At 41.7% G+C, this 16131-nt stretch overlaps 1 protein-coding gene across 1 annotated transcript in view; it reads right to left on the bottom strand.

Annotated features, from left to right (window-relative positions):
* Positions 1–16131, bottom strand: part of LOC128855102 (uncharacterized) — a 79930-nt gene that overhangs the window by 14828 nt on the left and 48971 nt on the right. The window contains exons 6-12 of the mRNA XM_054089732.1: positions 12602–12926; positions 8958–9350; positions 8623–8866; positions 8083–8519; positions 3897–4194; positions 3666–3835; positions 2463–3593 (exon numbers count right to left, since the gene is read on the bottom strand). Of these exons, the coding sequence (XP_053945707.1) occupies positions 2463–3593; positions 3666–3835; positions 3897–4194; positions 8083–8519; positions 8623–8866; positions 8958–9350; positions 12602–12926 (2998 nt within the window). The remainder of the gene's footprint in view (positions 1–2462; positions 3594–3665; positions 3836–3896; positions 4195–8082; positions 8520–8622; positions 8867–8957; positions 9351–12601; positions 12927–16131) is intronic.

Here is a 16131-nt window from a genome sequence, read left to right as displayed (position 1 = left end):
GAAAACAGCATTAGGAGCAAGATAATTATAGGTTCATTATAATATTGCTATAAAGTTCATATTTTATTTTCTTCATTTTATTATTATTCATCCTCAATGTTTTCAATTTCAACAAATGATACGAGTGGCTTATGATAGCTAAAATATGATACAAATGCTTTGGTTTCGATGTTGTCAACATGTCTTTGAAATACCGCGTCAATGGTTGTTTTTGATCGTGTTGTCGATTCAGTGCGATTGTTACACATTTTTAAATTGAATGTTGTATTGAGAACGTCAATTAAAGGAACCGCTGTGTCCAATGCAAAATTTACGTTAAAATCGCCACTTAAAATCATTGGAACTTTATTGTAATCTTTTCTAAGTATCCGCGATACTTCTGGTGTATACTTTATTAAATTTTCGTGAATGAATTCCGTGATGCTATTTATTGATTTTTTTTTCTGTCGATATTCACGACACTTTTCTGCATTATTTTTCGGCATAATTGCGGTAAATATTTAAAAATGAAAATATTTACGAATATAAAAATACACACGCGGTTGCTATTATGAGCGTCCCCAGCAAAACCTGCGTGACCGAAACTCTAACACAATTACATTTTTTTGAATGTTACAAACACATATGCACGCAGGTTTTGCTGGGGCGTGACCGAAACTCTAACACAATTACACATATGCACTCGTATTTGTTTGAAAATCGACTTTTTTTTTGGTTCTCCGTCACCTTTGGAAAATGTGTAAACAGTAAGCAAACTTTATTCATATATTTTTCCTCATTTTTGCATCAGTAAAATTAAACAAACGCCGTAGCCGAATGGGTTGGTGCGTGACTACTATTCAGAATTCACAGAGAGAACGTCAGTTCGAATCTCGGTGAAAACACCAAAATTTAGGAAAACTATTTTTCTAATAGCGCTCACCCCTCAGCAGGCAATGACAAAACACCGAGTGTATTTCTGCCATGAAAAAAAGCTCCTCATAAACATATCATAAAATAAAAAAATAAAATAACTGTATAAAAAAAATTTTTTTCTTGTGATTCGAACCAAGGATTTTGGATCGGAAGCTCACATTGCTAGCCGCTCGGCTATCGCGCCATGCTGTCGGCGCTGGCCTAAAAGTTATTTAGTTCGTCGCTACGTGTATATGTAATATTCGTAGCCAAGAGTGTCGCTTTTTTCGTTTCACTTTTTCTCAAATCACTCCCAACGATTCTAAAGAAGTTTTCACTTCAAAAAATAATTATACCAAAAAGTTATTCAATTATATAAACACTGTTGCTGTTTACAACCTCTTCCCTCCTCTCGACCAATTTTTGATTCCATTCCGCCAAAAGTTGCCTGGTCTGGTCACCAAGAAGTTGTTGAGCCAATTTTTAAGGACCTCTTTGTTATCGAAGGTAACGCCCTTCATATGGTTTGACAGGGAGCGGAAAAGATGTTCAGTGCAAGGACCAGAGAGCACGGCGGATGCTGAAAGACCTTCCATTCGAGCTCTTGTAGTGCGGCTTTGACGACTTGTGCAACATGAGGCCTGGCTGGGTCGTGAAGGTATATGGTTTGGCCACGTCGATCAGGTATTTTCAGTCGCATAGGCTCATTCACGCGATATAGCTGGGCAATGAAGAGCTCCTTGTTGACCGTTGCATTCTTTTCGAGCATTTGGTACAAGTGCACCATGCCCTCCCAGCCCCAACAAATCATGATCTTCTTTGAATGAAGATCTGGCTTAACTCTCGGCTTTAACGTATTTCCTGGGACCACCCACACCTTTCATTGCTTCATATTGATGTATAGGCACCACTTCTCTTTTCGCGTGACGATTCGGTACAAAAAGCGCCGTTTATGACCGCGTGTTGCTCGATGGCAGACGAGATGATGAGAAGCAATTTGAAGGCGACTTGCTTTGTTTTTTTCGTTCAGCTCGTGAGGCAGCCAGGCTCCCAAATCTTTGGGAAATCCCATTGAATGAAAATCGGTTCATGATCGGAGATCATTTGCTCAGCCAATTCACAACTGGTTTGGCAACCGTTTTCCTTCAAAAGTGATTTGAGACGTTGAAAAACCTTCAGAAGGCCCTCCCGGGACGGGTCATTGACGTCAAAGTCGCGATTTTTGAAATTTGCAAACCATATCCGTACGGTAGATTCGCTTATGATACCTTCCCCATACACGTCGCAAATGTTCCGGGCTGCTTCGGCAGCTTCTTGACCTCGATGAAAAGCAAAGAAGAGCAGGTGTCCAAAATGTTGATTTTTGCCTCCTGAGCATTCCATTTCTAAGCTTCAAAACTAATAAAAAACTAAATAACTCAAAAATACAATACAATTAATACAGTTTTGTAGAGCAGAAAGTATCTATCTACTTACCCTTTGCCAAATAGCAAACAAATCGTTGTAAAATAAAAGAAAATATAAAAACACTACCAACTTATTCCCCAACCCAATAGAAGCGCACTCACCTGCTCGACGCTTGCATTAACTATTGCCTTTGTTGTTGCAGCAGCTTCTGTCGTTCGCGCCACTGCAGCTGCCTTCAGGCCGTTTGTTAATGCCAACGCTACGGCCGTTTCGCTGGTTGGTGTCAGGGTTGCCGCCACCTCCTCGTCCGCGAGCAGACAAATCACATCATTCGATTTGGAATGTTTCGAGTAATTTGCATGGAACTGTTTCTTACTGCTATTACTACTGCTACGACTGCCATTAGGACCGATGCCGCCACTTCCACCACCACCGCCACCACCATAACTGCTACTACTGAGGCTTCCACTACGCTGCTGACCTGTTGCGCTAAGCGCCAGCGTTGTTGGTGGTGTTGACATAAGCGGCAGCGTGTTTGGCGGCACTACATAACCGCTTGCATCACCCCCGCCGCCGCCCTCACCACCGTTGTTGGCATAATTACCTGAGGAACTATGTTGTTTGGCTATTGCCGTCACCACTGTGTTAGGCGGCGTCTGTTTGAAGGGTATGAAAAACGCATGAGCCCCATCTGGTGGCACCTTCTCCGGTGTGGAGCTGCACAATGGCAGCTGCGATACGTTCGCTCGGCCGTCCAACTCAAACTCGTTCTGCAAACCACTGGCATTGGTTTCCACCTCCACTGTGAGGTGGCGCCGGACGATATTTCCATTGCCATTCGGTAGCTGTGTAGTTTGATATTCTTTCGGACGATTGGCCTGCAAATCGATGTGACGTCCGCTTTTTGGTATTAGTGTTTGCATCTCGTGACAATCCTGCTGAAAAGTGCTACCACTTAAGCCACCTGCGCTCTCGCTGGGTATACTCGGGTTGTTTAGATTACCAAAATTCATATCCGATGGTGAGCTCAGATGTGTGGGACCCTGCGTACGCGCTTTATAGCGCCGGCGTTGCAATATGATGAGCAATGCAAAGACGATGACACAGACCACGGAGAGCAGCGAGCCAATAATGATGCCACTGTAAACTTCAGATTCGTTCGAAGGGCATTCGATCTCCAGAGAATGATGACTAATGCTGCGCAAATCGATAAAAATTGGTGCGCCAACACCGGTTTCACCTACGACGCGTATGGTTACATTTATTTTTGCGGTCTCGGAGATGTTGGGAAACTACGGGCGAGAATTGTTTTTATAAAGAAACTCAGTCTATTTGATATCTAAGCTGCAATTTATGCCACTTACTTTAAAGGAACATGCAGTACAGTCTAAAATATTGATCTCATGTGTCACATTACCCAACGTCCATAGGATGTTATAGTGATGGATCTTGCCATTGGGTTGCAGTGGCGGATCCCATAGCAACTTTAAACCATTGTGCCGTATAATGCGTTGATTGCTGATGGTGCCTGGTGCTATAAGAATCATAACAATTGAAACCTAGTACTTTAAAAAATTAGTACCTCAAAAACTCACGATCAGGCAATGTCTGCTTATCCACTTGCCCATAGAAGGTTTGAGTTTCACAGCTAAAGAAATTCATGCGATAACGCTCCGATGGCTTAAGACCTCGTATCTCCACTTGTGAGTTAGTTATTGGTAGCTGATCACATTTCGGTTCCTCTTTGCGTATGATGGGGAATTGTATCTGCCAGTGGCACACATGCACACAGGATTCATTGAAATTTTCGCGAAAGTGAAAGGTGAGCACGCGCGACTCCACAATGCTGAGACGAAAGGGTGTATTGGCCAGTTCGTTGGTATCATTCTCAATCTGGAAATTTCGAAAACACAAAGATTGTAATTAGAAGGCGATACAACTTACAATTGGTCGATTCTATGACTAGTGATCCAAGTGTTTTGGACAGTATTCGAGGGCGGTTCAATAAGAACCCGTGTTTAATGGCAGGGTAAGTTGACGTTAGCATCGTGTGCTGCCATCTATCAAACGACGGCAAAACAAATTTCAGACTTTTTGGCAGACTTTGGCAGATAATCGAGTAAGATGTGTTTCGCGATTCGTTTCGCTAAGATGGCAGAAGAGTAGTAGCGTTCAGTAAATCGTTTGTTTTTGGATGAAAAAAGATGCGAGGAGGTAAAAGCAAAGTTGGATGCTGTCTATGGGGACGCTTCGCCAACTATGGCCACAGTTTGATTTTGGTTCAATGAATTTTAACGTACCAGAATAAGCGTTTCTGACGAGGAGTGACCAGGACGCCCGGCAGACGTGGTTACCGAGGAAATCATTCAAAAAGACCACGTCATAATTCTCACTGATCGCCGAACGAAAGTGTGCGAAGCAACAGAGCCCATAGGTGTGTCGACCGGTACGGCAATTAATATCTTATTTACATGATAAGTTGACGATGAAAAAATTATAGGCCCGATGGGTGTCGCGATTGCTCACAAGCAACAACAAACGGAAGCGGATGTTACCTTCGAAACAGTGTTTGGAGCAATTTAAGCGAGATACGAGGAATTTTTGCATCGAGTTTTCACTGTTGATCAAATCTGGATTCATCATTACACACCAAAAACTAAGCAACAAGCAAACAATGGACTTCTCCCGGTGAATTTGCTTCAAAGAACGCGAAGACGGTCCAATTGGCCAAAAAGGTTATGGTGACGATTTTTTGGGTGGCTTTTTTAGAAAAAGAAAGAAGGATCACTGCACAATCATAATGTGAGTCCGCTTTCACAAAAAGTTGAAGGAAACACGACACGCATTTGGCGAAAAAGAAGGCCTGTGACTTTTTTTGTTCCCTAACATGAAGAAAAGGCTCGCGGGGAAAAACTTAGTTCAAACGAGGAAGTCAACGCCGAGACAGAGGCGTGTTTTGGAGAGTTCGACAAATCCTATTTTTTGGAGGGGTTGAAAAAATGTCCGGAGCGTGCGGAGAAAAATAAAAAGAAACAAAAGATTTGAAAAAAAATGCTGTCTTCATTCCTAACACGGGTACTTATTGAACCCCCTCGTAATTAATATCTCTGCAAAACTAATACGGTTAGGCAAGATGACGTGCTCAATACCAGCAGCGCCGTCAGAATTGGGAAGGACCTCTCCGAGCCGCTCGATATCAAACGAGCTCTCAGACAGGATGACTCTCAGTCGTGTGACTGCTTTAACCTGATGTTGGGGAGGATCGTACAAGCCGCAGAACTTAATAACTCAGGCACAATTTTGTATAAAAGCGTACAATTATTGGCGTATGCCAATGATCATCGACCTTAACAATCGCGCTGTTAGTTCTGCCATTTCCAAACTGTATAATGAGGCAAAACGAATTGATCTGGTGGTGAACGAGGACAAATCGAAGTACTTCCTGCCATCAAATAAAGAGTCGGTGCACTCGCGTATCGGCATCTACGTCACTGTTCACAGTTATGATTTCAAGGTGGTAAGAGACTTGGTGTATTTGAAACCAGCATTAACACCGATGACAATTTCAGCCTTGAAATCCAACAGAGAATCTCCCTCTGGATCTGAAAGTATTTGACGTGTTGGGAAGATAAGATGGAGAAGGACCTGGCTTCTCTTAGTCTGTCCAACTGGTGCCGGTTAGCACGGGAAAAACATGACTGGCGACGCGCTTTGTTAAACTCTGCCAAAATTGTGTAAGCGGATATCGCGCCAATCAAGAAGAAGGGATAATAAGATTTTCGTTGCAAGGTCTTAATTTGAACTTATCTCCAAGAATTGAGTAGCTGTGGTTCTGTAAAATTTAACGGAAGTGTCTTTTAACACAGCGTATTCTATTTTATTGACATGTGTTTCGAGAGCGGAGTTTGATTTTTAGTACTTTTTTAGGATGATGTCAGTAGACACGTAGGTAGACACGCTCAAAGGATGGGTGTGCAAACACATGACTTCTGCAGAAGTTGTCTAGATGAAGAGGAGGAAGATACAATCTCGCACCTACTGTGCCCCTGCCCTGCTCTATCCAGACGCAGGTTTACTATTCAGGGTAGACAATTTTTTAATGAGTTAGAAGATCTCAGTTCTACAGAAATCAGAGATATTTTAAAATTTTTGAAAAGCACACACTGTTTGGAGAGATAGGGACAAACTCCCCACGCGGCACCACAATGGGTTATGAGCCTGAGTGTGTCCCACAGGACAACCGCTTCAACCTAACCTAACCTTGGGATAATGTCAAAGCTTCCTATACGTAATAAAAGAGTCATAGCTAAGATGATTGAATTTCATCCTCAAAAAGCAGGAGCGATGAGAAGCAGGAATTGAGATGATTTCGCCGGATCGATCTTTAGGCAGCTGCCGCAAAAGATATTCGAGGTCATGCTGATTCTACAAAGCAGTCACTTATGTGTAGCATTGATTCTTTATGGTTAAGATTTTATTTATTTCTAAAACTTCCTTAATACAACTAGAGCCCAGTTTTGGAGCCAAGAATGACTCCATCTCCAAAAAACACAAAAAAAAAAAAACAAACGCCAATTCATTCCTCGTTCGCTGCGGAAGAGTTTTCAGTGAATAAAGATATTCCATATTCCGGCGGCCGCCGTAGCTGAATGGGTTGGTGCGTGACTACCATTCGGAATTCACAGAGAGAACGTCGGTTCGAATCTCGGTGAAACAGCGGTCGCCTCTTGGCAGGCAATGGCAATCCTCCGAGTGTATTTCTGCCATAAAAAAGTTCATCATAAAAATATCTGCCGTTCGGAGTCGACTTGAAACTGTAGGTCTCTCCATTTGTGGAACAACATCAAGGCGCACACCACAAATAGAAGGAGGAGCTCGGCCAAACACCCAAAAACGGGTATACGTTATATATATAAATATATATTTCAATATTGCCACCAACCCAACCGTCCTTTAGCCACTGCAATGGATCCATGGATCCATATTCGACTTTTCGTTATTCTCTAAGATAAAGTCGTACTTCAAGCGATCTCATAATGGCAACGTATAGAAGGTCAAAGAAGCTGTAACCGCGATGCTGAACGGATTAACTTCGGAAAAATGCCGAAGGTTGGTTGGTTGTTTGGGGTAGGTGTTGTCTGAGTGACACAGCCCAGATCTAATTAGCACAAAATATGCCATTTTGATGCACTATTTGCAGTACCACTACTTTTTATTTATATTTAGTCGAACCATCTAGATTTTACTATGAATCTGGGGCTACGTCGGCAATTTTCTTTTCTGCAATTTCTTTGACCATCGTTGACCACCGACTTGGGCACTCACACAGATAGTGAAAAACTGTATCTTTAGATTCTTCTTGATTGCAGCTTCTACATTTATTGTTGTACGACCAGCCATCTTCCTTGCATAGTCTCCCAAAGGCCAGTGGCTGGTTATTGTTGACGCAATTCTGAATATGTCTGCTCGTGGCTTTCTTAACAACTCGTCAGCTCTGGATTTGTTGAAATTGGGCCACGTTTGTTTCGTTATTTTGCAGGTATCCGCGTTAGTCCATCTGTCAACGGACTGTTTCTCTCCCTTTGGCACACGTCTTGGGGATAGCCGAAGATACTTTCAATAATGGGAACAACGTTGGAATCATTGTGTAGGGTTAAGGAGAAAGTCGATAGGAAAATTTTGCACGTAACCTACACTGATATATTCCCGACACTTAATTCCCAAACCGTGCAGATATTATAATACTACGCAAATACAAATATAAGCATGCTTTCAACTTACCGTCTTCCATTGTACATAGCGAAAGTCCTGTCGGAGATGTTCATTTTCACGCGTGATAATCAGCACACGCAATTTCACGCGCTGGAAATCTTGCAGTAACACTCCCGTGATATTTGCAAAAACGACCAAGCTAAAAACTTCTTCTTCCAACTCCACATGACTGTTGTTGTCAATGTACTGCGCCTGAGCGCCTCTCAACACCGCACGCATATCTGTCTCGTTGAGTGCAGTGATATCACAAAGCTTCTGAGCGACGTCCTGTTGTGTGAGATCCACATGTTGCGTGGTGCCACGTAGCCGTTGATTAAGCAGCTGCTGCGGATGTGGTTGTGTATAGTTGCAGGAGAATTGTAGTATGAAATACTTCTTGCCATCCAACTCGGGTTGCGACCAAGTGACAAAGGTATCGTTGCCCATGTGCACCAAGTGTAGAATCACTGCATAGAAGAAAGTGTAAGGGAAAGGGGCGAAAAGAGAGTTGGAGATGAAGATGAATTGGTTTAAATTTATTCAATAATTTTCAGATGGTCAATAACTCACAGCCTTGTGTGCAGCAAGTCACCGGTGGGCTGCGTAATGAGCTGAGTATTGTCTGTTGCTGCGGCTTATTGGCCAAACGTATCTCCGAGGTGGGCACGAGTACACGGGTAATCAGTTCAAATGGACGGTAAACGGGTAGGTGGCTCGAAATAACCAAATGTGAGGTATGATTGAGTTTCATGGGTGCAAATGGAGAAATCCAGCGATGCGGATTATTCTGCACAATGTGTACGATGAAGAGCGACTATAGACAGATAATCAGATAATGAGAAAATGGAAAAGTGGAAATTTTGTAAAATTCTTACCAAAAGCAAAAAAATATGCACAAGGCTTACCTCAAAAAAGTTGCTCTCAAAAGTCACATTTATCGTATTAAAGCTGAGCGCATAACATCGTATATTCTGCAGCGGGTTCTTCAGCAACAACTCGTCACCTTTGTTGCGAAAACGCAACTCTGCCGCACTGTACACTTCTCCGGCGATATTCCGCGCAAAACACTGATAAATGCCCGCCTCAATCGGATCGAAGGAGTGTATGTGCAAATCGTTGCCAATGATATAGCGCGTATAGGAACTGTTGAGAGGAACCCCATTGTGATACCAGCTGATCACCGGCCGGGGATTGCCGGTGGCGCTGCAACGAAACTGCAACGAAGCGGTTATAAGTGTCTCATATGAGATGAGCGGTTCGACGATCACCGGTGGGGAGGTAACGATCATATGAAATGTCTGAAACATAAAGTAGAGGCGTTTGTTGATATACTTATAGTATATATAGCATTAGGGTGGTTTTTAATTTTCAACTTTCAAAAAGTGCGTCAGCTCGCTATTCGTTTCTGTCAAGATAAATAATTAATCCGATTTTTATTTTTAGAATCAGTTCCAGGGGTCACTAACAAGTGTCAAAATGTAAAATTATAATTATTTTATCGTATGCGAAACATTTGAATTAGTTACATAAACGGGATAAATAATGCGATTGAGCATCTTATGAAATAGCAGTGCGTTATTCTCCCTTCCCTACAGGCATTAACACACGCCTGCTGGCTCTGTTCTGTCGCACATTGACAAAGTAGTAACCCACTGTGGAGAGAATTCATAAGGTGTGGCCATCATCAAACCGTTAACCGACACTCAGTGAATGTGCATTTGAATTTACGACACAATTGAGACATCCCCAACACAACCAGAGTTTTTGCCGGCCTCTGTCGTTATAGCCCCGGTAACGTCAAGAAAACAGCTGATTTTGGTCGGATGTAGTTAATGGTCGGATGTAGACCATGCCTTCTGAGTTCTTTTCTCCAAGTAGTATATCATTTTTGCTTCTCCATCCATCCATCACCTACAAATACCTGTCACAACCTGTCAAAAGGGATGAGCGCGAGTTTCGTTTTGCGGAGCATTACCTTTCGCGCCGTAACGGCTTGTTCGTCTAATTCACTTTTAACCAGTAGTAATAAGATAAATTTTAGGTTAGAAGGACTACCACGTAATACCTGTTTAATTTACGTTACATTATCCTAATTTTTAACTAATAAAAATCCTGAAAATAATATTTCTAAAAAATTTTCATTGGCGGGATCCCTAAATATAACTTAAAAAGTGTGAAAAAATTACTTAACGCTTTTTTCATATTATGACAAACATCCAATAAGAAACACCCTAATATTTAATGTATTTATAAAAAAATTGAGCAGACTCATGAAAATCTCGTAAAGTGTGTAAAGTTTGTTATTTTATGAAATGTGACACGAGTTGTCAATTTTAAGAAGAAAAACGCCTTGCAGCTAATTTAAAATATGTATAAGAAAAACCTCATAAATTAAAATTTCGAACTTTGTATGAAATTTACAACAAGTTAACAAATAAAAACCAAGGAAACGGCACAAACGACCTTAATAATTTGAAAAAGTTTCTGGAGTTTAATACCTACAGAGAAAAATCTGCTCTAACCCTAGAAAATTAGGGTCTTGGATTACTCCACTGACTGGAGCACTGACAGGCCAATTTGCCTGCAATAAATATTTCAATACAACAATACTATCTAACACTAGTCTATGCAGGTTCTGCTGGGATGGAGAAGAGTTTATAGAACATTTAATCACCAACTGTGAAGCATTAGGTTACAGGAGACGCAGAATTCCGGGCACGTACTTACTAGCGGATAAATACTTACAAATGATCCCTCCTTAGGATTTGGTTCTGGTTCGATTTTTCGCAGTAATAAATAATTGAAATTAATCACTTAGGAGAGAACAATAGATCGATTTAGTCGCCGTGCATAAAGGCCTTAGCTTAATCCGTATAATAGTAACCATTGCCGACAAATATCTGCCACGACTAGGAGGCTCATTCCATCAGTCCAATTGAACATGAAATAAACCAAATTTCACCAAAATTCAATAGATACATACGGCTATGGTTATGATTATGGCTAAGGTTCGGCAGCACTAATCACAGCTTTACAAATGCGGACATATTTAGCGAAAAAAGAAATTGCACCGACTAAATAGAATATCGTAAGGATCAGCTGTTCTGATTAAACATATGGGCATCACTGTAAACGATTTTAAGGGCCGCACCATAACGCCGTTCTTTAATTGTGTTGAGATTGGCCAACGTTTTTCTGAAAGATATAACATTTCCGAATTTCCAAATATGTACAGGGTGCGCCATCTTTTATGTCATCAATGAACTTGTTGAAGCAGTGAGGGAGAGCGTTGCCCAGGAGCCAACAGTGTCGTATCGTCGTCGCGCTCAGCATTTTGGCGTCAGTGAAGCCACAATGCGGCGCATTTTAAAGGGTGATTTAAATTTGTTTCCGTATAAAGTGCAATTGACACAAAGACTATTGCCGACAGACCATTTTACGCCGCTTGAAATACGGCCAAACAGTCGCTGGAATGGTTGACACTGAAGGTTGGAAGCAAATTTTAATGACTGACGAGGCACATTTAAACCTCTCTGGCAGCGTGAATAAACAAAATTGCCGCATTTGGGGAACTGAGAATCCACACGAGATCGATGAAACGCCATTACATGACCAGAAAGTAACTGTTTGGGCTGGCATTTGCGCCAAAACCATTATTGCGCCATATTTTTACCGAGAAAACGAAACGGTCGATGGAAACCGATATCGATGGATGTTGGCCCATTATGTCTGCCCGCAAATGCGTGAGAAAGGCTTAGACGGTTACTGGTTTCAACAAGACGGTGCGCCATGCCTCACTGCGAGTGCAACAATTGAATTTCTGCAACGAAAATTCGCGGAACGTCTAGTGTCAAACAGAGGAGATATCGAATGGCCCCCAGATCACCTGACTTAACCCCCCGGGACTTCTTTTTGTGGGGTTATCTGAAAAGTAAGATTTACGCCAACAAGCCGCAGACCATTTTGACCAGCTTAAGGCAAACATTAGTGCCGAAATCGATGCCATAAAACCCGAAATGCTTAACAAGATGATGACAAACGCAAAAAAAAAGATAGCAGTTTGTGATTGATAAAGGTGGCCACTTGATTGATATTGCATTCAAAAAATAGTTTTAATAAATTGTAAATAACCAAACCAAATAAAAATACATCACTTATACAGTTCAGATGTTACTCAGTTGTGTTTTTTTTTTTTTCAAAGTTATTCAATGTTTTCATACCGACATAAAAGATGGCACACCTTGTATGTATGTTTATTAGGCCTTTATACTGTTATGTAACTTTTAAAAATATACAAAAGTATATTTAAAAATTTTTGCAGTATTCTTTCTTTTAACACATGCCTTGATCGGTTTGAATCTTGCCCATATCTCGCCGTAGTTTTAAATTTAATCTTCCATAAGTAGTCTTTCAGCACAAATAATAAATTTACGGATTCTCCAAATGGCGCAGTTAAGAAAATTTTACAAAGTTTATTCCACTTAACACACTTTACCCCTGAGCGAAATCTAAATTGACGAGTTACCATTTCCATTATTTTACTTCCTACCTGATTACTTCTCCCCCGAACGCAGCTGTAGTAACCCTGATGAGCATCCTGGCTGACTTCTTCTAGATTATATTCATTGCTGTGATTACTGATCTTTAGTGGTACTGCGTTTAATGTACTGCGATACCACCACTCGATCGGTATGTCATCTCTTTGACCATAACAAAGCAACTGGCAGCTGGCTCCTGTTGGCACATACTGCGTTATATTCTGCAACCTGGGTAGAAGCTCGTTTCGGTTTGCTGTTGTGGGATCGTTCAGCACATTCAAGGCCCATATAAATTGGCGATGAATCTTGGAGCCAAATTGATTTTGAGCCAAGCATCTGTAATAAGTGAAAAATATGCGTGATATTACTTTGTTTTATGTACAATAAATTAAATGCAATTTATAATATTTTATACCACTGTTCGATAATTTGGTTACTTTAAGTATATTTTAGTCTTCTCATATTTCACCAAAAATTATTCAACAGTCTACTTTTTTCTTCTACTTAGTAGAATAGCAATACATTGGAAAGAATTTGCTTTAAGCATCAATTTCAAGCCGGTAGATGCATGCAAACAAATCTTATATACCGTCCATTTACTACAAAAAACCAAAATGTTGAGAAAATGGTTTCAAAGGGTTTTATTCTAATATGTCTCCCTACTGTAAAAGTAAATACATAAAATATTTTAATCGTAAAATAAGAACTGTATTCATTTTCGCATACTTATCCAATATAATATATATATATTTTTTTTTTTTGGATTAAGACATTAGCTGCTTTCGAGTCACCAGCCACGTAGCAAGTAGTGAATAAAACAAAAAATGTCTCTTAAATCCAACGTTGCATATTATTTTAGCAGCACTGCACTCCTTTCAAACTATTAACCGTACTTAACGATCTGCTGGAGAAACTGGAGAGGAGGGGCTGCAAGATGATTGCCTACGCGGATGACGTGGCACTTATTGTCAGAAGGAAGTTTTTAGATACTCCGATGGTTGTTGTGAATTGGACTGCAAATTGCGGCCTTTCGATAAATCCTCTGAAGACGGAGCTCGTCTTATTTACGAGGAAGTATAAAATACCTAGAGTGTTTCTCTCCTCAATAGTGTGCGTTCTGTTGTTGCTCTCTGACAAGGTGAAGTACCTGGGACTTATCCTTGACAGAGTTCTAACGTGGAAGCCAAACATTGAGGAAAGAATTAGGAAGGGAACAGTCGCCTTGCATGGTTGCAGGGGCGCTATCAGCAAAAGATGGGGTCTCTCGCCTAAAGTCACTTTTGGGCTTTATAACACGATTATAAAACCAATCTTGCTGTATGGAGTCCTTGTCTGGTGGAATTCGCTAGAAAGGATGTCATCAGTTAAGAAGCTGGAGAGGGTACAAAGGTCTGCCCTAATTGGAATCAGTGGGGCACACCGTACCACTTCTACTCTAGCGCTTAACCCTATGCTGAATGAGGCACCCGTGGATATTGTACGAAAAACTCTCGCTGCACGCACCGCAATCAGACTAAGGTATTCGGCCCATAAGCTAGATTTAAGTTACGGACACTCTAGCATTCTTAAAAATGGCATTGGATGGTTCGAAGTTGGGCGGAAGGGAAGGTGTGGGAGTATTCTGTACGGAGCTCCTCATCAAACTCAAATTCAGGCTTCCGGACCTCTGTAGTGTTTTCCAAGCGGAGGTATCCGCAATTAAGGAAGCAGTCGATTGGTTACTTACTTCGGTGATTACCGTTAAGGAAGTAAATGTTTACTCCGATAGCCAAGCGGCAATTAGGGCCTTGTGCTCGTTATTTGTGCATTTGAGATTGGTCGGGGAATGTCTGGCTTCTCTCTCGACTACATCCGAATACTTTGATATCCGGCTCATTTGGGCTGGCTAGGCAAGAAACTTTGGAGACGGTTTCATCGCGAAATGAGAGGATTGGGGTTCCCGTAAGAACCTGTGGCCTACTCCTGGAAAGATAGGCCTCAAGTCAACTCAGCGAACGCTGGGCTAGTGCGTAAACGTGCAAGGTCGCGAGATTCTTCTGGCTACGAGTAGATCGGGGACGCTCGAAGGAACTCCTAAGGCTAACAAAGCCCCAGCTCTCGAATTTTGTGGGTATCCTTACCGGACATATTCCGTTAGGTGTTGATGCGGTGAGACTAGGGATTGCCTCAAGCCCTTTCTGCAGAAGCTGTCTTGAGGACGAGGTGGAATCATCTCAACATATTCTTCTCAGCTGCCCTGCTCTCGTCTGGCAAAGATTTAGACATCTGGGCTCTTATTTTTTTGCTACGCATATCCGTAGGCGTATGGTCTAAATATCACAAATCTGGTGAAGTTTATCAGTAGCTTGTTGCAGCTAATTATGAACGTAAATCAGCCACCGTCGGCGTCGTCGTAAATGCATGGTCATCTGCCTCTAATCCCAAGGCTCCTTCTTCCTTCCCTTCTCCTTTCTCCTCTCCCCTGTATGGCATTACAGCGGACGAATTTTTAATATTTGTCCAAGTGTGCCCCAAGCTAGGGCAGAAATTTAACCTTACCTTACCACCAGCTAGATATGTTGGGAAAAATACTGAGCGGATTACTTCGAGAGTACTTAGTTGAACTGTACGCATTGTTTGTGACACTCTACACTTTCTTTATATATTACATACAATTATTTGGCATAAATTCCAGATGTTACGTTACGCTTTTTCCTTAGCTGGGCTGTAGAGTAGGGTATCACTTCATTCGCATACCAAACATTAAAGACAGATAATGCGCGCAGTTAGCTTTTTTTGACTGCATCGCTTTGAGTTGTTTAGCAGCTGCTGTTGGGGTGATGAGTAGTTTGTTGTGGTACTTAAATTGCTACAATTACGCTCATCGTTCGAGTGCAAAGTTTGCAGCTTGTATATTAAATGATTCGCTACTGTTTGCTTTGCCGCACGCTTTTTGACTTTTGTTTAACTTGTTCTGTGCGTGTTGCTGCGGCATTACACTATTTTACATTCTAAATATGTATGTATATGTATGTATGTGTCCGCTTGTGTGCTTGTTGTTTTGTATAATAGGGCCCCTGCGTGAAAAACGTGAACTAGTGGAACAAATTTGTGATTCAGAACTGGTACGATTTCACCAATTCTTTGGGACACTGAATAGAGTGGCAGATGGACGGCGAAGCTGATTCCTGCAATGGGTAAATCGGTTCAAGGATACTTCTGGAAATAACTATCCCGCATGGGTAAAGAAAGTGACCCCAAGTGCATTTACTGCGAAGCACCGCGCGATGACGCCGAACGCACGTTCTTCAATTGCGACAGATGGCTCGTGGAACTAGATATAACTTAGAAGATACGTTGAAGGTGTATTAAGGAGAAAAAAGATAGACCGCGACGCGGTACAACAAAGCGAAGTCTCACAAACAGAGACATAAGAAGACGATCCTTTAGCATGGCGACAAGCATGGTGTACCCAGACGAGGGTAAATAGAACTGGACGTTGTTCTGGGCCCTCCTGAAGTAATACAGAAAGTAGTTCCGATATGGTAGTCACTCCAGGAGA

The sequence above is a fragment of the Anastrepha ludens genome, chromosome 2 (assembly GCF_028408465.1).
Source record: "Anastrepha ludens isolate Willacy chromosome 2, idAnaLude1.1, whole genome shotgun sequence".
Lineage (NCBI taxonomy): Eukaryota > Metazoa > Arthropoda > Insecta > Diptera > Tephritidae > Anastrepha > Anastrepha ludens.
The sequence above is the reverse complement of the archived record's forward strand: the minus strand, read 5'-3'. Positions and strand labels throughout refer to the sequence as shown.